This window comes from Musca vetustissima, unplaced genomic scaffold (genome assembly GCF_032173495.1).
Source record: "Musca vetustissima isolate MV318-11 ecotype Yass unplaced genomic scaffold, APGP_CSIRO_Mvet_v1 utg12664, whole genome shotgun sequence".
NCBI lineage: Eukaryota > Metazoa > Arthropoda > Insecta > Diptera > Muscidae > Musca > Musca vetustissima.
In genome coordinates, this window is record NW_026885900.1 from 285,315 (window position 1) to 310,295 (window position 24,981).

The 24,981-nt window shown below is 34.7% G+C and overlaps 2 protein-coding genes across 2 annotated transcripts in view; one reads left to right on the forward strand and one right to left on the reverse strand.

Annotated features, from left to right (window-relative positions):
• LOC133333208 (chitin deacetylase 1) overlaps positions 1 to 24,981 on the forward strand; it is an 82,055-nt gene that overhangs the window by 14,345 nt on the left and 42,729 nt on the right. The gene's annotated exons all lie outside the window — the stretch shown is intronic.
• On the reverse strand, positions 688 to 7,199 carry LOC133333204 (plexin-B). Its single transcript, XM_061541530.1, has 2 exons — positions 819 to 7,199; positions 688 to 739 (listed from the first exon to the last, which is right to left on the reverse strand). The coding sequence occupies exon 1, from the start codon at positions 6,885 to 6,887 to the stop codon at positions 864 to 866; it is 6,024 nt and encodes a 2,007-aa protein (XP_061397514.1). The 5' UTR covers positions 6,888 to 7,199; the 3' UTR covers positions 688 to 739; positions 819 to 863.

The following is a 24,981-nucleotide window of genomic DNA, read 5'->3' on the forward strand; positions in this document are numbered from 1 at the left end:
AGCACAGTTCATTGCCACCAGTTACTTTCCTTCACAAAATAAAACAAACAAAAAATGTTAAGGTTTGTGTATATAAACGCCATACCGTGGACACTCAAGTAAATGTATACAGTACAATTGAATCCAAAAATCGACTTCTGATATATCCTTAGAATCCTTAGTTTAATGACATTAAATACATCAACACCCAATCTATTTAAAGACAATCTGAAACATAGATCATAAATGTTTGGCTTACCTCTTTCTTTCTCTAATTTGCAAATTTTGTCTATTCCAATATAATCTACAGCAAACTCCTTTTCGGTGACTGCTCCAACTCTATCCCATTCCATAAATAAACCGCAATAGCAAACAGTAATCATACCAAAAATCAATTGCACAAATAAATTTTTATTTGAAAAGTCATTTTATGCAGTCTATAAGTTTGGCGAACTGAAAAAATAAATGTAATTTTGTTTTGTGTTTTTTGTGTTTTTGTTTTCCTAAAATATTTATAGGAAGTCGACTACTGTAAATACATAATGGCTTGTTTTATGTTTCATTTTGTTTTGTTTTGTGTTTCATTCTTAATCTTATTCAACTTCGATTTCTTTATGTTTAAGATTCATTTGTAAAATTCATGCTGACTCGCAATAAACTGCCCTTCTTCTACTTTCTTATTTTTCCTTTCGTTCGTGTTTCCACTCGCACCCGCATACATTGAACATCAAACGCTTGGGATTTTGGAAAGTCACATCACCTACAAAAGAGAAAATTTAAATAAAAAACTGTCAGTAATCATTTCCTCGAACAATCATTTGTTAGTTTCCTTTACTTACATTCCATAATTTATTTAATATCAAGTCTGTATCCTCCAATGAGTGTCAGCAAGCTGATGTCTCATCACCATCCAGGGTAAATGCAACATTCTTCAATTTGTGGGCCAGATACATTTTCTTACAATTAATATCATTTTCTAAGGCATCCGTTATCTGTTCATTATATTTGGTAACGTATATGTACAGTTCCTTGAGCGCCGCTATGGTATCGAATTCATCGTTCTGTTGTATCGACAGATGATGCATGGCTGCACTCATTTCCATGTCGCTGATTTGTGGCAGGCGAGCCACATCGCTGTAAAACTGTTTGACCATTTTCCGATATTGTGGTATATCCTTAGCAAATAATAATTTGTTGGAGGGCGAATCTTTGCCCAAACGATGTTCCGTTGTGGAGCAGGCATCCATAAAGGCCTGGGCAATGCCACTGAGACTGGCGTCCACGGTCACGGTTTTATTTACATCGAAAATGAAATCGGGATTTTTGATAAAATTCACCCAGAACCGTAGCGGCAGACTGTTTGACTTCCAGGCATGCACAATGTCCGGATCGTAGATGTCGTGGCGGCGAGCGGCTTCATCGAGTAAATCGAAGAGCCATTTAACTGCTGGTGGCAATTCTTCGTTAACCGTTAGAATTGTGGCAAAGAAATCATCAACAAACTTTTGTACTGTGCCCTTAGCTGCCAATAGGCGGGTCAAATATACCTCGGGTATTGTCTTGTGTATGGGCTCCCCATTGGCCGCACCATTGCCGCCCGAAATGGCTGAATTTTTTATGTTCATATAATGATCGGGTAGCATTGGCTTAACCAAGTGATAGACGCGCGGCTGTTGCAGACCGGACTCTATGTCATTATTCATGATAATGTGAGATTGTGAATTGTTGATGAAGTAGAAATTGTTGTAGGGCGGTTGGTATTGCTTGCCGTAGCCCATGTTGTTGCAGTCATTTTGCCGAGCCACTAAACTCATCACTGCCGATTCTTTGACCCCATAGTGTGCCAGGGTGTTAAGTCGCTTCCAGCCATTTATGGTTTTCGTTGTCAAGTCCTCATCCTGCAGAATAAGGTGACCATCGCGACCATGGCGCCATTCCAAATCTACTTCATGCACTGAGGGTCTCATCGAAAATGGCGTATTCTTGAAGAGGGCATCCAGAATTTTGGACTTCACCTGTGTTATTGTATCCCAATCGAGTACTTTGCACTGGACCTTCTCATCCAAGTCATCCTGAATGATATTCAGCACCACCACATTGTGCGGTATTTGTTCGTGCAGCAACTTCTCCTTGGACAATGAATAACGCGCATCATGGGTAATGGCATCCACCAATCCCTTCTCGATTTGATGTTTTATGGCCTTGAAGAGCAGGAAAAGACTCGATCCGGCATATTCCTTCAAATAGTCATACATGCAAATAGCCATGAAGTTGGTTAGCATTTTCTCCACAACACTCTCAGTGCGACGCAACATCAGTTGCGGATATTTGTTGCACACCGACTTATCGACCAAACGCAGCAGAAGACATTTCAGAATTTCCGTGGCGTATTCCATTTTGTTCATCAGCACTATCATCAGTAGCGAGGCCACGTTCACCTTGTCGCGTATGTTAAATGACTTTTGGGCTTCCAGAGTTTCAATGAAGGTCAGTACGAAATACTTGTTGCTAATCAGTTGTTCGAATTGCAGCATGGCAGTGTCGTAGTTTGTATGGAAGTTATTCATTCGCATTTTCGGTGAATTGAGTATGGGGTGATCGGTGACACCGGGGAAGAAGACCTTCATAATGTAATTGACATGATCCAGAGTGGGTATACCGGTGGTCTCCAGATCGGCAGTGAGGTCGCTCATATCAGTTTGCAATTCGGCAAATGCCTGTTTGCACTCGGAGCGGACATTGCTCTCGAGTGTTATCATTTGTATTTGTATGCGTTTGTATTCTCGCTCAGCCTGAGTGGATTTACGACGGTATATAAAGAAGGCTGCTATCAGCAAAATAAGTACAATTAGAATGGTAAAGATGATCACCCACATGGCATGTGAAAAGGTGAAAGGCTTAAGTATGTCGTATTTTATGTGGCCGATGACAAAGCGAAGATTCCGACCGACTGTTACCACCACCAGAGGCAAATCATTCGATTGCGCCACATTGTTCTCATCGGTACCTGCAGGTTGTTTCTCTGGTGGGGTACACAACAGCTGGGTCATTGTCAGGCTGGTAATGTTGCATTGTGCAGTGCCAATGGTCACATTTACATCTGATTCATCAGCTGCTATATTCAGCAATTCTCCTTCGATCACCAACGTGTCGCCTTTATAGAGTTTCAAATTATCAGGGAATGGGTGGTATTTGGGATCTTGGAAGTACACAATGGTGCTACGTAAACTGGGGAAATATTTACTCAGGTCACGAACACACTGTACATTGTCCATGTTGAAGCCCAACTGCAGGTTCAGTTGTGTCTCCCTTATTTTCACAAAAGCTGCCACATCCTGTGCCTGATACAGGTTACTTTCGTGGTAACGACTGTTGGTGCTTATAGTGCTATAAATATCTGAAGTGTCGCTGCCAAACGGGTAGTTGTTTCGTTTCCTTATCAGATGGTAACCTGTCGATGTGGACGATGCAGCTGCTGGAGCCTGGTTGTAATCCTGATCTCTTTGTTGGTCCAGCATAACTTTGTAATCAAGAAATTGTTTCGATACAGTCGGAGAGGGACATTCCATTTGACTTGAGTTTATTACCACACAGGATGTTTTATTCAGCCGTTCATTTTCGTAATAAACCTCCAGTTCAGGTTTTTGTATTGAGTCTAAATACATGCCATGGACGGTGAGAAGACGTCCACCACTGGCAAAACTAACCAACGGCTTTATCTCCATGATGGTTGGATCTTGGGTATAATTAAATATGGAACAGGGTCTGGTCAACGAGGGTAATAAATAATTGTAGTTGTTGTGGAATGAATCGTATACTGAACTAAATGGTTGTCTTTGTGGTTGTTGTTGATGGTGAGGTGGATTTTGGCAAGTATAGGTTCGATTAGCCCCATCTACGATGAGACGTAACATGCGTATGGGTTCGGGCTGGGTAGCTTCAGAGGTAATACAAGTCAAACGCGACGAAGAGACCTGTGTTATGTTTATATGACATTCATACTCATCCAAGTAAGCCTTTATATTCGAGCCAATATTAAGATATTTTCCAATTAGCGAGATTTGCGTGCCTCCGGATTTAGGCCCTCTTGTCGGTGTCAAACCTGTCAACTGTATATCCTTAAATTGGAACTGCACACTAGATTCGGTGAATCCTGCTTCGTTGAACACCTTTACGGGGGCCGTTAATTCATGGCTAACCGCACCAGTCCGGCACTCAATCTTAACGGAGATTTCGTAGTTTACCAATTCACAGGGAACAGAGCCTATAGAGATTTTACCTCTAACATCTTCTTCGCGTATACCCAAATTACTGCCTTCTATCGTAATTAGAGTACCGCCTTCAATGGGTCCAAATAAAGGCTTGATCATATCGATCCTCGGTTTTGGACAATCCGTGAATTTGTGATAGCCCAAGCCATGGGGTGAGGTCAGTAAGGACGATAGGGTAGACGTGGCAGATGAACTTGAATCATGATCTAACGAGGATATGGGGCAGGTCTCATTGTAGGCGCAGGTATTGCCACACCAGGTACACTGATATTTCGGATCTCTGGTCACACACAGGCTGCAGTCGGCATGTTCCCGATGAGAACCCAATACATCACATTTGTAGAGCGTTATATACGCAGTATCTATATAGTGTTGTCTATTCCAGGTGATATCAACTCGAGCTTGATATTCGATTGTGTTAGCCTCATAGAAATACGGCGTCTTTTCGCACACCACTACGCGATTGGATTCAATTCGTGCCGGTAACATCATTTGGGCAGCCTCTATTTGTACTGTACACAGAAAGCCATAGGCTGCGTTTTTCGGCTTGGGCAAGTTTTCGATTTCAAAACGTATTTCCTTGGGCACTTTTACCGGCAACAGAATGGGCTCTCGGAGACGACGCATGTGAGGGCATTCATTCTCCCTGGTTATTACCTTCTCCAGATTGCGACATTTTTGCATTTTGTGCATACACTTGTTGTCATAAATACACCAATTGCAATCCCATGGACTGTGCACACATGTCTGGCAAGTGTTGTGACGCGAACAGTCAAAAAAGGTGAACGATCTGGACACGAAATCCTTATTTGTCTCTGAGCTCCGCACAGATAATGGCACCGATACGTGGTCCATATTTGGTGGTATCACCGGACGTTCTTCGGGTGGTGGCGTCATGCAAGCCAGACCATTTTCCAAGAGCTCAGCATCAATGGGAGTAGAATTTCCAAAAACACATCGGTATTTTCCACTGTAGTGTTCTGGTAGTGTGCGTATCACCAACTCCACCTGTATTACCTCTGTTATGGGTATTCTATCGGGTAAAATTGACTCAAAGTCAATACACTGTTGGCCACTACCCAAAGAGAGCCAACGTTCTGCGGAAGTATCCTTTTGGCATGTAGAACGAACCGTGCAATGCTTCTCCAAAGAACACCAACCACAAAATGGATCTCTGGACTCCAAACAAGATGTACAATTCGTATACTGTGAACAGTGTTCCATGCGCATTTTCGTCACCTTGTTTTTCGAGAGGACATAAATGAAATCCTTGTTGGGTGAAAATATGGTATCTTGTAAGATACTATTGCCAGGATCCACCATAATTTCGTCATATTCTCCTGGGTTATTTCCGGAAAGCAGGACCTTCTTTATTGAACCTTCTTCCGTTCCCAAAAAGGCTAGCGAGTGGGGACCTGTTGTGGTTGTCGACACAGACGTTACTGAGACATTGTCGAAATGAAATAAGGCATGAGCCGCTATAGGTGCCACTCCACTGATCTTCAAGCCAACATTACAAAAGCTGTAGACATTGCCTGAGGTTCGGGGGCAACGACCATCATCTATGGTACCCGATATATATCCCAAATTTCTGTCTTTAACGGTACCATTAAAGCAGAGATGGATATTCTCATTAAATGCTTCTTCTATTTCTTTCAAACTATAAATGCATAGTGCCGATCGGTCATCTGGCTGATTGGTAATGTCTTTCGAGGGTGAAAACGCAGCTACCAAGACGTGGTCTCCACGTTTTATACCCATTTGCTGGGCTAACTTTTGGCCAGCCTCCGTAATCTTGGCATCCCTCAGAATATTGTAATCCTCATTGTCCTGTGTGGCCAGACATTGGATGGTTATTTCTGTGTAACTGTCATAATTGGAGTCTGATATACAAATACGTGCCAAACGCGTCACATAGCCAGCCTCCTCCGCCAAATGTGAACGTTTCTGTACAATGGCAAAATAGGCATACTCCGATGAGTTAAACCCATAAATATAATTGACCAAAAAGTGATCCCGATACTTGACTTCAATGTTGATGATCGATTGTTTAATCTCGAATTCGGCGTAGTTCAAGTCGGCCAGTCGTCGCGACGAAATCGCTGGCACATCGTGCCGATAGTCACCGACATTGGTGAATGTGGTGCCCACATATAGAATGTCCTCCGTCTTCCAGGTGTATTTTGCCGGACCTATAAAGGCGTAGGTGGAGGCAAATTCATCATTAGCTGCCAGGGGAATATCGATGAATCGTGGATTGTTGGGGAAATGATTTAAATTGTAAATATCACAGGCTCCTTGTCTTACACTGCCGCAGGCAATCAATATATCGCCTTGGGCGTAACTGACAATAAGTATTTTGTTATGATTATTCACCAATGACGTCTCTACGTCTTCTGAACAACCACTGGCGTGGCACTGGGGAGAGTCACGCTGAGGGCCGGTAACGGCCTGCTTAAGAACCCTCAGATTTTCATTGAGTTGGAGAATTTTATTTGTGGCTCCGGCATAGAAAACATTCTGCTTGTAATCGTACGCCAAATGGGTGAAATAATTCTTCGAGGCGCCCTTCGTGGCCGGAGTTGAGGCCAGTGTGCCATTCTTAAAGTTGGTGGCAGCCGTTGGAGACTGGGTCATTGAATGAAAATTATTCGTTGTTGCTTGGGGCAATGTGAACTGCGCCACAATGTCCGCATGAGAATACTGTTGTGTTTGTTGAGTATTTGTTGTATTCGAGTTTGAGTTTGAGCTCTTCGACAAAGCTGATGTCGATGCAGATGATGAGGGGCCTACTGCACCCACCACCCCAATTGCATGCTGGAATGGCCTCAGGCACAGCAGGCAAACGGCATAGAGCAATAACCGGATGGAAAGCGATTTTCGTTTTCGCTTGCGATGATGTCTTTTGATGGCATTGTGTTCGTTCTTAGCTGCCGCCGCAGATGAAGATGAAGAATTCTGGCCGAAGTGAATATTTTTTGTGTGATTAATGTGTGACACATTGGGATGGACGGCCACCATCATGTTCTCTGTGTTGTTTTGTTCAATCCAAAGCTTACGATGATGTCGATGATGATGTTAGTCGATGGGGATGCAGACAAACTTCTTTTGGAGTAACATCACACATCATCTAAAAATAAAATATGTACACATAAATTGAACTGTGTGAGCACCACGAACGAGAACATTGAACAACTTTTACAGGATATTTTCTTTGCACAAAAACCGAATCGTTCTTCACCACTTGTTTTTATCGCTGTGCATTTTGTTTATGTTTGCGTGGGTGTGTGTTTTGCCGATAACAATTATTATTAAATTTGTTGTTTTTTTTATATATTAATTTAATATAAATTATAAAAACTGTTTCTCTTATTTGCACCACGACGAATTGTTTCTTGTTTCTTTCTCTCTCACTTTACTTTGTGTGTATAACTAGGGATAAGTAAATTGACTTTCGACTACTCGATTAATCGACTTTTTGTATTGAAAAGTCGATTAATCGTCGATTTTCGATAAAAAAAAGCGACGAAACGTTCAACTTGTTAACGAATGAGAGAGAAGACATAATGGCCGATAAAGAAGAACTCAATGTTGTATAAGGAAATATTTACGAATGATGTGGGATGGAGACTGAATTATAACCGCAACACACACGGACACTGTCCGTGGAAATGCCTCAGTGTTGATTCGAGTCAGTCGAGTAACCAATTGGAAGGTAACCACTATTTCAGAAACTACATTGTGTGATTTTATGGTATGACTCCGGCAATAATGAGTTGTCAAATTTAAAACATTTCCACAAAATAATAAAAACAAACAACATTAGTTTAATTAGGATGCATTCTTTTATGTTCTCGCTAATTTCACAGATGTCATAAGACAATTATTTTACACGTAACCACTTGTATATTTATATGTCTAGCGCGGCATAACTGATGGGTCTAACTTTGTATTCTTCTCACAATAGCAGGTTTGTTTACGTTTGCTTGTTATTTGTATATTTGTTTATAAACAAAATTATGCAAAATTCTATAACGCGTACCGGTAACATTATTATTTTTTTTTAATAAAATATGTGTGCTCAATTTACTTTATTTATGAATCATTAGCAACTTTTACAAACACATGTCTTCTTTCACACACAATTTTTGTCTCTTTTGTCTTCTGTTACCTGCTCTGCTAATGACACAAGTATCCAATTTCATCATTTAAACATAAAGAAATGGTTGTTCTTCGTTGATTCCACATAATGAAATAAGACACCAACTATTGTCGCGAGTTTTATTGGCGCAACACACAAACACTGAGTAACTATAATTATTTATTAAGATATACACAAACAACAACACACCACATCTTCATATCAATCAATTAACAAACATAATATTCGTAATATTCGGCAGAATGTACCAATCTTTACAACGAGGAGAAAAAGATACATTCGATGACACAGTTGTTATACAAATCCACACACACACCCATAAGCAAACAGGAGCAGCACATCGACGAAAAAACTTTTTTAGGATTCTCTATACATTTCACATTGAAAACTTACATAGTAATATTATAACACACGCGATTTACTTATATTAATGGTTATTTTTCGTTTTTGTATAAAAAGAATTATTTAAAAATTAATTATTTTCTTAAAAAAAATAGTTGTTCTCGGTAAGAATATAATCTAGAATTACAAGACGTCGTATGGCAAAACTGGGAAGAAGAAAAAAGGAGCCAGCATAAAAGAAAACGGTACAGAGCCGCATCTTTTGGAGTTGCAACATATTGAACGCCGTCAACAAAAACAAATGAACTCGCAATGAAATTTGATTAATATTTTCATTTTTACATATATTTTTATGTAATTATTAGAAAAAAAGTTCTTATTTCTATATTTTATTCTATTTATCTTATTAATATTAATATATGTCATCATTTACAAATTCTTATTTTTGATAAAGTAGTCATAATAAAGTGTTCTACAAACAACTAAACACTGCATTGCCGACATTTATAGTTGATTTCTAACTGCAGCACTTCGTTATCGACTAAAATGTTGAAGTGTATTGTGTACCGTTTACTAATAGTTTATAGCAATGTTTACATCCAATGTTTTAAATTCCCATTTTAGTTTGTATTGTCTAAATTTAAAATAGTTTTTTTTAATAAAGTAGGATCTAATCCCAGTTTTTGCCTAATATGCCTACATAAAATATTCGTTCAAAATAAGAAATCAATAGGATGGAGTGAGCAAAAATAGTGTCGTGGTTTAAAAGAAAGAATGTAGATTATATTTAAATTAATTATTGACCAGTATAATATGGTATACGAATTGGACCAGACAGAACAACTTAGTTCATGGAGCGGTTTCATATCCAGTACAACGACATATAATATCATTTCTTTTTTTATAATTTTACAAATTTTGCATTATATGGATCAGATTTTTTCCGAGTAGTTAATTGGGTACGATGTACATTGTACTTCTCTTCATTAATGGGCTCCATCGCCTGGAATTACATGTGAAATAAACTAAATGAAAATAATTAACAAAATGAAAAGAATGTTATTTATTTTTTTTCATTTAGTTTATTTCACACGTAATTCAAGGCGATGGAGCCAATTATTACAGAGAATTACAATATATATCGTAACCAAATAACTACTCAGAAATAAATCTGATCCATATAATGCTAAATTATAAAAAATGAAATGATATTGAGAGGTAGTTGAACTACTTTCATATCAGTTTTATGAAGACACATTTTGGTTTACGAATCATATTGCATGGTGGCTTGTGGGAGAGAACAATGCTAGAAATTGGTAAGGTAATTCTGTATAACACAATATAGACAGCCTGATATTCTGTAAAGGTCAATGAACTTAATTTTATGCCACATTTGCATCTTTGAGAATATTTTCAACAATGAATTACAAAAAAAAAAAACAAAAAATATTCAAATTTCCACCCACTTAAAATACTTGTCGGTCGCCGATTGCAGCCCATGTACCTTCTCATTAATTTTAATTAAGGACGTTTACCTGTTAAACACAGAAATGGCTAATACATTCTTATCTGTAAACCGCCATTTACAGACATCTACCAACAAACGAAAAAAAATCATGAAGCCGCATTAGAAGTGAAATTTTGGGCAAACAGCGTTGTTTGTCCTTCTTGCTTTTGTTGTACCAAGTAAAAGGATAGCGGCAGACAAACAGCAGGAGATGCTGTATAATGCGTAGTCAGAAGAAAATTGACCAAACAACAAAGTAAAATAACCCAGTTTTAGGAGGTTGTAGTGGTGAGTGGCGTATGAAAAAAACCCTTCATAGAATGCTAGCCAAGGATTAATACAAGATTTATTTTTCAAATCATGACCGTGATTTCTCTATGCGAGGACATTCAAGGGAAATATATTTGTGTATTAGGGTGTACCAATTATGCAGGGTACAGTTTCAATGAATGCTGAATTATATGGGCCTTTCTTGCAATATACGTCAAATAGTTGATAAAAAAAATTATCCTTGAAATTGCAGTCGAACTTCGACATGTGGGGACTTTGTATTAATTATAAGTTGCATTCGTAGTGCTACCGCCTCTACACGAATAGTCTAGTGAAAGTTAAGATATTAAATATTCCATTTTAAATATCTACATACATAATTTGGTGCATTCGAATATTGATATGTATTCCTACATATATTTCCCTCTGTAGCCATGAATTTAATTAAATGTTTATGGGTTTGGGTTTGAGCAGAGCACACACACATACAAACATACAACAAACCAGAAACAGCAAACAAATTGCCACAAGTTGATAACAAAAACGCTGCCATACACTTTGTGGTGTGGACGTCATCTCATGTTGTAACAACAAACCAAAAACACTGACACACTATACAACAACACAGCACACAAGAACAACAACAACGGCAATTACACCATGAACAGCAAAAGAACACAATGGCGGTTAAGCAAATTTACATCCACATCCGTTTTGCATATCATAGGCAGAACCAAAACAAAAAACCATCATCAACAAAAACTACACAAACACATAAAACAATAATGAACATATATAAACAAGAACGAGAACGACAACAACAACAACAGCAACGAGAAAACACATGGTCATAATGGTCTTTTGTTGGCTTTATTCTTTTTGTCTTCTTCTTCTGTCCACATGTATATGTGTGGTGATGATGATATGTGATAGAGCAGCATGAAATATCAAGCGATTAATTCGTTTGCACGTACTGTCCGTTTGCCTGTCTGTCTGTCTGACTTGCTGGTTGGCTGGCTAGCTGGATATGAGAATAAATGCGCGTTCATAAAGGAAACGAGGCATATTTTCAGGCTTTTGTTGTCGTTATTTGGTTAATTGTCTAGTGGTGTATGTGAGTGTGTGTGTGTGTGTGTGCAAGTCATGTCAGGTTTTTTTATTGTTAAAATAACGCATCATTTCATTTGAAAGACTCACAGACACATAGAGTAAATGCACAAAACGGACCAAAGAAAAAGGAGGGAACATTTCAGTTAGTCTTTTGACAATTTCTTAAAGATGTTTACCTTAAAGAGGGACTCCCACCCCAAACTTTGGCGGGAAATACAATCCTAAACAAATAAGAGACTGATTTTCTACTTCAGTTAAAATGACTTCTGCTCTTTTTTTTTAATTTCACATAGAAAGTAGAAATGAAACGACTGAAAAGTGGGAATAAAAAAGGGAAACTATAACTTATCAAGGGTCTTTAAGTATTTAAAGTCATTAAATGTTTCGTTTGCTTTCGCGAATTTTTTTGTAGCTTAAGGGAACCCCCCCATTCTCGATTTTTTATTTTTAAGATTTTAAATGGGCTGGTAAATGAATACCAATGCTTGTTAAGGTTTGTAACTTGGCACATATGTATTTGAAGATTTAAAAAGGAAGAAAAATAATTTACCAAAATTTGTTGTTGTTGTTGTTTTGTTGTTGTTTTTTGGGTTCAAAGAAAAGTCCATATTTTCGATGGCGGGCATGATAACTCCTCACTGGAACATCGGAATCCGAAAATTCCATCTGTTTTAGAAAGAGGACATGTCTGGCTCTCGTATGAACTAGGATTATTGACTTCGCACAACAATTAACAAAATGGCGGAACTTTGAAAAAATTTTTATGGAAAATCGCCTATTTTTTACCACAAACTAAGTTAAAAAATAAGGAAGATCTTCACCGATTAGCTTTATCCTAGTTCATACGAGAGCTACACACTCCCAGAGAAACGTGTCAAAATTTGAAACCGATTGGATTATTAGTTTTTGAGTTATCGTGCCCGCCATTCGTTTTGAGAAAAACGCGTTTAAAGTTCGAGAAGCCCTTTAGCCGTCACTTGATGCTAACACAATAAATCGGCTATATCTTTAAGAGTTCTTGAGATTTTCACTTGAAATTTTGTAGAGACATTCTAGAATTAGAATAGATTCGAATTAAATCAAAAAAGTTTTTGACACCGAGAATGGGGGGGGGGGTCCCCTTAAGGTAATTGCATCGCTGTTTGGCTGTTTATTTTCTCGAAAATTAAACGAACGAAAAATTACTTTGGCATTTAAGGCAAAGTCAAATTGTTTTAAATTAAAAACAATTTGTTGTGGGAAATTGAGTAAAACAGTAAAAGTTAAAAAAAGAAGAAGAGAAAAATCGCGTGATTTACGACACTATCCAATAATAATAATAATTGGAAAGAAGTTTATACATCTTTGGCAGAGGCAAAGAGAAAGTCATTTTTTGGTAGTAACCTGAAGTCAATTCGGTCTTAAGAATAGAACGAAATATAAAATAAAAACTAAAGTAGAAGTAATTTATTCGATCTTTTAAAAACATCTATTCCTGCTCTTATATATTATGGAGGAATTCTGTCTAAAGTACAATTTCCACTATTAACCTTAAAATAAGTACCCTGAGTGCATAAGGGGTTAAGCCTAAATTTCAATTATGTTAAGAGGACAATAAGTTTTTATTTCTTTTGAACACATATCACCAAATGTATTTCCTCGTGTAACCCTAATTTTATCAAATGACTTGCGGCAACATTTAATAGAGGCGAAAGAAATATAAAGGTTAAAGGTTATTACTAGTCAGTGTTAGTTGTATTTTATTTTTGCTACTTCTGGCTTCTCCTCCATAGACTTTGTTTCAAAATTATTATGATCTTTTGTGTGTAATAAAAACTCACACACACACACTCATATAATAAACAATTACTAACATACATAGTATGTAGTACTACATCCTTTTAGCAATTTCTTTTTAAGTAAAGGTGGCACGAAACTCATAAATTTTTATAACTTTGACATATATTTGATTGCAATTTGTAATGTTGTCATACACACAACAAAAGTACGACAAGTAGAACTAAAAATAAAAGTTAAAGAAAAAGTTTTTTTCTGTTTTCATTTGCCATCAAGCTAGCTATCACAACTCTATGCAACAAATGATAGAATCCGGTAATAAGTGTAAATGAGAATGGCAAAAGGGACTGGAATTTGGTGGAAAAATTGTAAAAACTTAAAAAGGCAGGCAGCGGAAAAAGGACAATTGATTCCGTCACTGACTGCGAAGCATTATGGTTCTTCAGAACAAATTTCCCATATAAAAATTCTGATCAGATTTTTAACTCTTGATAAAAAATAATATGTCTTCTATAAAAAGGATATTTTACCATTAAGGACCAGAAACTACCAGAACAAAATCCATATGATTTCAGTTAGCTATAATCTTCAAAGGACACGTGTAGTTATCTGTGGATACGTAGGATATGTGGCAATACTCATTTTTACAAGGAAATTAAAACGATTCGTGAATTGCATTCTCAGATCTCAAAATGTCACTCGCTGGGAAGAAAGAAATTGTCATATAAGGTAATAATTATTTTGAAACAAATCGAGCTAGAAAATTATATTCAAAGAATCAAATTCTTCCAAGGTACATTTGTCACAACGTTCCATGTGAAAATGATCTATGAATTGAAATATGTCCAGTTCTCAGAAGATTGTTCGGTGGTAAGAAAGTGCTGGTCGTCGAAATTAAGGATTATTTTAAAGCAAAGGACAAATCGAACTAGAAAAGGATATTCAAAAGTTTGTGCGTCCCTATTATTAGAGTACCAACCATGATAGAGTACCAACAAATGTTTATTGTAGACCAATTCAATTGTTGGCAATTAAACTGTTATATATTTTAAATAGATATTTTGCTTGACCTATCCAACACTATTGTATAGATTTCCTGTCAAAAGAGGAAGGTTCTTTAAAAATTTTTATGCTCAATTAGGACTTATACAAGACAACTGAATACGTTCTCTCAACATTTATTATTTATTGCATAAAGTTCAATTAACATTTAAGATTAAATTATTGGGGATCACATCGTGACTATATTATACACAAAAGGTCATGGGAATAAGCCCTACGGTAACATATCATGCTGGGGTTAAAGTCGAAATGGTTAACACTCATTGGTGCTAAATAAGTTTTTGTATCACAAAATTGGCTTACCACATGCCCCCTATGAAATTTTTGAACCATTCTTTTGATCATCCACTTAATGAAAAAAAAAACAATCGAAATTTAAATTTAAAAATAATTTATTTTCCGAGCTCTTCTTCGTTAATGGCAACTTTAGAATATTTTCTGCAACTTCCCAACTCTAAGCCCAAGGGCCACTATGGAATGCAATCAGCTGGGCTATCACTTTGTAGAATATCATTTTCATTTCTATTAACGCTTTATTACCTTTTACCCAGGTCATATTGTTTCAAATTGAACTTGTATCCTTTTTTGCTGAAGTCAAATAGCCTTTGGCAAAACACAGAGAGAGAGAGAGAAAATATGTTGCTACTCCCATTTCAACAGAAACGTTGTCGTTCATCGTCGACGACGTCGCCGTGGTACACGTGCAATTGAAATGTTTTCAAACACCAATCAGCAAACGTACACACATACACATCCACACAAACGCATTCCAACAACAAAGTTTATTTTATTTTCACTTCTTTTTTCCATTTTTTTATATTTTCAATTTATTCCTTTTAAACGAAGAACTTGACTTGTGGCCACTTGCCTTGAACTGGGAAGATATTGATTAACAATTTCAAATCATATTCTCTGGTATGGCATGAAAGTTATGTCCAATACACAAGCACAAACACACATAGACGCAACAACAAGTGTATTGGTCAATACTACGTTCATACATTTCTACGGAACTTGTCTTAATCTCCTTGTTCTCTACATTGCACAACAAAAGTGTTGGTATTTTGTTGCCCTTATATTTGTTTAACTTGCAGAGACCATTGCAAAAATTCTGGGATATCCATGGCGGGGAAGAGAGAAAAGCAATAAAAGGAAAGCAGTAAAGGGAATCACAATGAATTCTTAGCAATGTCTAAGTGAACAATAAAGTGGTAGGGATGTGAAACGTGCAAAGCATTTGCATGGGGACTAGTATATTGGTGTGGTACCATTATTTTAAATGTTTAATCATTTTTTCATTAAATTTAAATATTTTTTCTAAAGTTTGAAACCCCTATTTTAGATTATGAAAATATCTATGTCCCTCTAATATCTCATTACACCCCAATATATATATAATACATGTCACACATACACACGGACCCTATTTGTAATTTGTTGTGACATGGATTTCCCAGGTGTGTGACACCATAACCCAAGAAAACAACAAAACCAAGAAAGAAAGAAAACAAAAACCGAACAGAACAGAACTCAAAGCATATATTAAGGCTGTTAGACCGTGTGACAATTCTCATGATGATGAAAACACAAAAATGCAAGTATTGGCTGAATGTAAGTAGCAGATATTGTGTTTAGACAATAACAACAACAACAGCAACGAACTACAAACAAACTGACAAGTGCAACACATGAATGGGGGGCAAAAAATAATAATAAAATTGGAAAATGACAAGAAAAACGAAGAAGAAGAAGAACTGTTGTAGTTAGCGATATATTCAACAAAATAGCAACAGGGGAAAAGCCAACAAGTTTTATCATGTTCTTTAAGGATATATATGGGATAATCCGTGGATAAGAAGAGTACATGTTTTTTTGGAGACATTTAAACTAATTGCAGATGACTATATCCTCCAACATGAGATGGGCATTCGAAATACATACCATATGTTGGAACCCCCAATATGGGACTATGTAAAAACATGGACCACATTATAAACTGTATGGTAGGACAAATTTCGAAAATATAAAAAAATGGGCGACATATGCAGCTTTACGAAAACGCGTATATATACCAATCTAAATTTTAGATGGATAAAACTAAAGCAACGTCACTGTACAAACAGATGAGCTTTGAAATTTTAATTTCACAGTTTCATGTGTCTGTTTTCGATTTTGACTTACTGCCAAAAATATAAAAATGGCTAGAAAGAAATATAGTATACCTATAAAAAATCAGATTATCCGCGAATATAAAAATAATTTATGACAGAAAATGATTTCGGAGAAATATTCCATGAATAATTCTGTGATTTCTCGAATTATAAGTCGATTTTATGCAAATAGTTCATCACGGAGGAAGGCTGTCAGAGAAGTAAAAGGATTTCAACGGAATTAGTGAGGGGGATATCGTTGGATATAACCTCAGGAGCAGATGGTAGACGAGCTGTGGTAATACGTTTACATACCCGGAAACTTTTTTACTTTTGAATTAAAGTTGGAATTTAATAAAAAAAATCAGCCGTACAACCATATATTGTTCACAAACAACCAGACATGCGAGGAATATTACACCCAAGGTTCAAATTGAGCTTCTTATAGATTCAATGCCTCGTATATGCGCTGCCGTAATCAAAGATAATGGTTATGCTCTCGATTACTAGCAAAATTTACAAGAAAATAAGAAAAAATCGAAAATTTGCTTTAGTTTTGACCAGGCAAAAACAAAAGAAATTTTGCGTTTATATATTTTGTTTTTTTTTCATCATCATCATTTCATCATTTATACACCTTTAAAACAAAATATATAAACACAAATGACAAATGTGATATTTCTTCTGTCATCTACAATATGCTGTTCAAATTATTTTCTTCAAATCACAAATTAAGTATGTATTTCCCCTATACTCTGCTAGATGTTATAAAAATTAATTAACAATTGACACTTTACCAATTACCATATTTTTAATCATTCACATCCCTCACTTTGCCAATCAACAATTTGTTGAAACACTCCGATTTTCACTTCCGCATCAATTGCCCATATACAAATGGACTTAATCATTTGATAAAACTTCTTAATTTCCCTCGCCACTCCACTCCACCCAAACAAAGTGCTAAATGTACTGAAACAAGAACATGAAATGGAATATTATAGAATATAAAACATTATTATTATGTTTGAATTTATTATAGACTTTCTCATTTTAATAACTCTAAGCTCTTGGCATTTTTGATGTATGCATGTTTGGCTGTGCGGCTCATGCGGAATAGGGAGCAGAAGAAAGCCGTAGACGGCAGGCAGCAGCATTGGGAAATGTTTTCTAGCTTAGCCTAACAACAAATACAACAATAAATAATATAATATAAGAACAGGTACATGGTTCATTCGTTTGTCGTCGGGCGGACGGTCGTGCGGTAGGTCGCTCGGTCTGTCGTTCGGTCGTTTTTATATTCAAACTTACAAGGCTAACAAACCCCAATGTCAGTTGCAAATAAATATAACAATACTTTTGCCAGAAGCCCCGCGTCATGCAAATCAAAGGCGGGGGAGGTGAAATGGGAGAGGTGGATTCGAAGCAAATACAATGACAAACTTGTACACCTGGTCGACCGACCGCCAATGCGCAAAATAATATAAACAAGAAAATAAAAGTGAACACAAAAAAAATAAGGAAGTACAAATACTTATTGTGGCATGGAATAGACGAACGAACTATAAACCAGTCAAACCATAGACACAAAACCTACCCAACACCACCTGTTCTTCTCTGGGCCTCCCCTTTTTTGTGTGAATAGTTTTGAAACTGTATCATATTTCCTTGCCAAAAAAGGGGAGGTGCGGCCAGGACATTACGATGACGTCGAAGGGCACAACATAAAGCAGTCCCCACTAAGAAGGACATACAGCAACCTGTTACAAGGCTACAACAGGCACACACACACGACACTGGAATAATGTGACAAGGCTCTCATAAATGGGTGTCACACAGACGACACACTCACGAGTTAACAAGATAAATATATGGTAGTGTGTTACGATGAGAATTCCAAGGGGGCGGGCCAATATTTAACCAAAAATAATTGTTTTATTAATTAAATTTCAAAACAAAATGATATGATTTCTTTTGTTTTGACCCAGGATAATTGATAGCCATAATGCACACGAACACACACACACGCAAAAGCTTTTAGAGAAGTGAGCATTTTAAGAGAGAAGAAAAATAATAAGCACACTAACGTTTACAGAGGGAAAGAGAGGATAACGAAGCTGTTGCATTCCATGGGTTACAGGTACTCTATTTGTTTATTTTTTGTTTACAGAAAAAGGAGAGAGAGTGAGAGAGACTTTGAATTTAGGAACTCTTATACTGAAGGAAAGTATTTTATTATAGCATGTTCAGCTTATTGAATTAATCAATTGAACGAAATGGTTAAAACACAAAAATGCAAATTATATGGAATTACTAAATCTTCTGATGCTAGGGAATTGGCTTTTTTACTTCTCTTCACATAACATAACATGAATTATTTATTTAAATATATTATTAAACTTTTATTTTTTAACTTTTGCATTTGAGAAGTCAATGATGAAAAATATTTTATTGGAAAAAAGTTAGCATTTCCTAAAAGGTTACAAAAGAATTGATTTGGGTCCACCTTTTGTGGTAAGGTTAAGGTAATTTTTTATAAAAGAGTTGGAATACGTTTTTTTAAGATTCTTCTCGCCTTCTAATAATATATTTATAATGTGTTCAAATATTTTTTTTTTGTATTTACAGATTTCTTATAGTTTCAAAAATTATGTTGAGTTCTAGAGCGTATTTTTGTGAAGAATATAACTATTTAATTGAAGATTTGTTTAGTTTTGCCTTAAAGTGCATCCATCTCTCTACTTAACCTTTTTTATATTTTTATTCATTCAAATATTTTATTTTATCTTCCTTTTTTGCTTTTCAACCAAACCCAAACTGCAAGTGACATTTGCGTCGTTGGCGTGGCTTTGAAAAGATAAGTTACCATTGCTATATTTTTTCCTATTTTGCATAAATATTCTTAAAAATGTGTTAACATAACAAAAGATAACAAAATAATATTCATAATTGTTGATATTTTATTCTCAAACCCGTTAACGATCTTCTGTTCAACAATGGTTATATGGAACGAATGAAAAACGTGATCCAAAAGCGCCATTAGAATAACTGATCGGGGGAAAAATCACACAATTAATATGCACGATATGAAGATAACGTTGCGACCGAGACCGACCATACAAAATAGCAATCAAGAAATATTTAAAAAAATGAGAGAAAAGACAATTGGTATTCTTAATACACAAACTATATTGTATTCAATTGAATTAAGCCGGATACATCTTTCAGTAGAACTATAGACGAACATCTTTAAAACGTGGCAATAACTAGACAAACAAATGCCTGGTGACAATTCGTTATGGAGAGATGAAGGCACAATAAATTATAAGTTTATAGAGAAATTTGTTATATATACATTATTTAAATTATTATTTAATTAATTTATTATTATATTCGTCTTAGAGAAGTTCCTTATAGAGAAGTGCGACTGTTAGCCAATTATGACATATCTGTCAATCATATACCTGTAATACATATACATGTTAGAATTATTGTCAGTTCGTGACAAACTTTGGACACATTCCATTCCAAAATGATTACAAAGGTGAAATAAGATACTATAGCAAGAAGCTACTTTTTAATCTCAAATTTTTAACAATAATACGTCTTATTCTCAAATTTTAATTTTCATTTAAAAAAAAAATTAAATTGTATCTTTACCCTCTTATTTAAAATTAATTGTAATTTTTACTTATAAAATAAAATTTTTCATTCGTAACCACCGCCAAAATACTCAACCACTCCCATTCCTAGTTAAATCTCCACCACGTGTAAACATGTATTCACACAAATAGAAACAGCAAATACTTTGCATGTCATAAATGTATTAAAAAAATTTACCTTGTTCGAAAAAAATATTTTAATTACTTGTTACTAAAAATAAAAAAACGACAATTGTACAAACAAGTAAAACTGTACAGGATATTGAATCAATAATGGAAATAGAACAAAAAATCTGCAAATGGCCCCTTCAGACAAAAAAGGTCATATGTGGATGGATGGATGCATCATCGCATTGTTTTCTTTTTTTATTTTTATTCATAGAATCCAAATATTGCATGCAGCAAATAGATATATCCTTCATGTTGGAATTATAAAAATTATTTACACTTCCTGCCGCAGAAAGGTTAAATTTATATAAATTAAATGGCTTTAATGATTCACATGGGGAAATTCTAATGCAATTTTAAAGAGTGAGTTCGGCAGAAAGAGGTAACAGAAGAATGGGGATGGAGGTTTAGATTGAGAAGTGAGAAGGATATAGAAAATAAAATGGATATAGAGAGAAAATAAAATGTGGGCACTACGGTGCGGTAAAGTCTACATAGATTTTACAGACAATGTATACCACTTTACAATATTTTTGAAACATATCAAAATCAAACTTTTATTTGGCATATTTTCAAAATTATTTTCGGATCTTAAAAAACAAACCTTTTGAAATATAATTGAAATATATGTGAGTAGGTGATATACAGGTTGAAGAGGGTTTTGAAATTTAACAGCTGTTCCAAAAATGCAAAATAGTTTATTTTCTGCGAAAACTCCGATTTTTTCCAAATAATTTTTGCAAAATAATGTATGGCATTTATATTAAATAATTAACCCAAAAAAATGCTACTGAAACAAGGGTAGGATAAAAATGTCAACTTACCTTGTATTTATATACGTAATTCAACACATTTGTCATCATAGATTTTTGTGAAACGTTTTGAGATGTCCGACATTCAGTTTTTTTATTTTGCTAGAAAAAGAAACAAATTATTGTTTATTAAAACTTTTGGACCAGTATTTTTTAGATAATTATATATGCCTTTCTTGTAAACACTCCACAGTATATTTGAGATTAAATTTATTAAATTAATATATATTAAAAATAGATTTCCTGATATGAAATTAAGAATTTATACATATACACATTCACATTTTTTATATTAAGTTTAACACTTGTTTATGATAACAATATTTTTTACCGAGGGCTCTGATATGAGATTTTTTCCTAAATCTCTAACATTTTATCCGATTACTATCCGAGTAATATGAATATACTCTGAAGGGAAACTTTTTTCCATACTCTCTCCGTTATTTCCCATTACTTTCCGAGTAATTTGCACATACTCTAGAATTAAAAAAAAAATCGTTCGAAAATATCCAGATTTTTTTAGAGTTTCAATTAAACTATGTCTTATAGCCTAGATAGACGACAGCCTTAATTTGCATTAACAGTCTTAATTCAAATTAAATTGTACATTATCCTCATTTTTATGTGTTGTTAATGCACAAAATCAAACTGAATTTATACTGAATTAAGGAATTTCAATATGGCAATGCTGTCGAAAATCAATTGATTGTTGTCAAATTTTTTTACGTTTATAAAAGTAAATATGAGAAATAAAGGCAAATTTCAACATTCTTTCATATTGGGACCTCTTTTGCCAACATCATAGCCGCTATTTTCCCTTTATGTCATGTATCTATTTTATTAAGGTGTAATTCCGAAAAATCTTGCAAACATATTTCAATATATTCTTCATACACACAGACAAACAATTGTTTTGAAACAAAAAAACTGCTTCGTAAATGCAGAAACTCTCGTCTGTCAGGGGTAAAAATTAATTCAAATTAAGAATTTTTTAATGCAAATTAAGGCTGTCGTCTGTCTATGGTATTAAATGTCAGAATCTCGTAAAAATTGTCACAATTTTTTACGATTTTCAAATAAAACTTTCGAAAGAATTCAGAGTTTTTTTCGGATCAAACATACGAGAATTTTTGGAATTTCAGATCAAGCTCACGATAGAATTTCTGAAAAAGTACCAGAAAAACTTCATATTTTCTGTCTTGAAAATGTTCCTTTAGAGTTTTATGGAATTTTTGCAGAAAATCGAAAATTCCATCAAAAGTTCTCTTGTTTTCATTTTTTACATGATTTTTTAATATTTCGTTTAGAATTCGTAAAGAAACTCGAATGTTCTTTCAAATTTTTTCCGATAAAACTTTCCGAATTTGTCGGCACACAAATTTCTTCCGATTTCGGTAAGAATTCAGCACCAGAATCGGAAACTTGTAAACAAATTGTTAGCTGGGAACTTGTGGATTTTTTGTGCATTTCTAGAGGAGAAGGATCCAATGAATATGGCTGGGAACGTTATTTACCGCAAATTGATGCCAATGCTACAGAGAATTAAGAAAATCAACTCATATGGTGTTGGAAAATCGAGGAGTAAATGGTCGATTTTTCATAATCAGTTAGATTGATCAATAATCAGTCAATTTTTATTAACTTCAGACAAAATGCCAAATTATATGCAATATTTTCCGTAGTTAGTTCTCTGTGGGAAGATCCAAATTGTTTTCGCATATTATGATGGAATAAAGTTTATGTTCGGAATAAAGTTTATTTATATTAAATATAAATATGACCCAGAACATGGAGTATAAAAACGTCTACCGGGTGGAGAATTCATGGCTTAGTCTTCTCTTGCTGTCAACATTTTAATCGCGACAGGATAAAAAATTCAAAATATCTTTCAAAAAATGTAATAATTGGAATGAGCACTTATATTTTGGTCCGAATAAAAATATTTTATTGTTTATTTATTCTTCAAACGATAAATTTGACAGTCAATTAAGACTTTTCTTAAAATCAATTAAGTTTTCTGCTTTATATCACATCGAGACAATATAAAATATAAATAAATTCAAATAAAAATATGCATAACTATAACTTGAGTTCTTTATAAAAACTAAAGATATGTCTTTTTATTTAAACATTCACTTTTTCATGGAATTTCATCTTTAAAATATTGTTGTAATACCAGGAATTGCTAAAATTTTTTGGAAATATTTTTAATTTCATTGCAAATCTTAAGGGAGCCAGTTTTTGTGTAAGGCACATAAAAATACAAAGGAGTCAAATGGAGCTACTTTTTTCAAATTTCCAAGAAATTTCTATATAATTACTACTGACAATTGTTGTCATTTCTTGTTTTTCACTTTGTTTTTATTTTAAACCACTTATACCTCTGGCTGCAATGCAAGAGTAAAAAATAAAATACAAAACATAAACATTGCATGTAACATATTCCCGAAACTGACTGACGAACAAACCCAACTACATGTTAACCTTGACAAAATGTTGTTGTTGTTGCTGTTTCTTTGTTCACATTGAAAGTGAGTTACAAACAAACGAACGAACAAGCCAAACACAAAACGTCACATTCTTCAGGAAGCAATTTATTTACAATTTTTAATTTTGTTATTTATTTTTTTTTTTATAAAAAATCACTTTACTCTATGATAGCTAGATATCTACCTACACTCGGAATACACCAACAAAATATTGTCATGTCAATCATTAAAGGAAGAAGATTGAATGCTTCAACAAATCATCCATCATTCGATTTTTTTGGAGGGTTTGGTATATGGAAAAATCGCAAAAGCCAGTTAATTATGTATTCATTGTTGTTTGGAAGAATGCCAATGAGGGATTTTGTTGTCATATCTAAACACATGTGACGTTGTTGTTATTTTTTAAAATGGTTGCACTTAAAAGGTGCCGTTGCTGCTCCCATTGCTTGTTATTTGGGGTTTTTATTACCAAATATATTAGTTTTTTATTGTTATAATAATCAGCTAGAAAAAAATTAAATATGCAAATTCAAATGAATTATAACACATTATTTAAATGAGATTTATGATAATCTGAAAATTATGATTTTTCCATAAGTGTCTGTCTGGTTTTTAACCAATAAACTATGGGGTCTTATGAAAAAGTGTTTAATAGCAAATATTGTATGGGGGCTTCCCCAGCCCTGTCCTTCAGTCTGATTCAATCGAATTTTGATATAGTGAAAAAAGTCCTCCCACAAGTCATCTATTATAATATATGAAATAAAAGAAATTTTTATTTAGAATAACTCATTCATAGTAAAATGTTATGACGAACATTTTTGTAGAATATTCTCATCTGATATAACCCCGTTGTAAATGAGTTTTCAATCATTTCTGGGAGATGGACCTAAAATACCACTTCAGCGAGTCGATTAAGTGTTGATATTAAATACAAAATTATTTCTCACGTTGTTATCAGTAATACTGCCAAAGACACTATATACGTAAAATGCAAAGATTTGAAGAAATCCTAATCCTAATATTTACAAAAATCTGGGAAAGTGGGAATATTACCTCTCCTTTTTGGGTATCCTTCTGACGTACATTTTCAAAACGCCGATACATGTTTATTCTATTCTTAGCCCATCTTTCAGAATCTTTTGGAATTTCCAGTAATTATTTTTACTGTTCCCAGTGTTATTAAAAATACTTTCAAATACTTAATTTCTATTTCAACTC

Excerpts from the sequence above, each read along its gene's own strand:
- LOC133333204 (XM_061541530.1), bottom strand. The coding sequence starts at position 6,887 with ATGACCCAGTCTCCAACGGCTGCCACCAACTTTAAGAATGGCACACTG.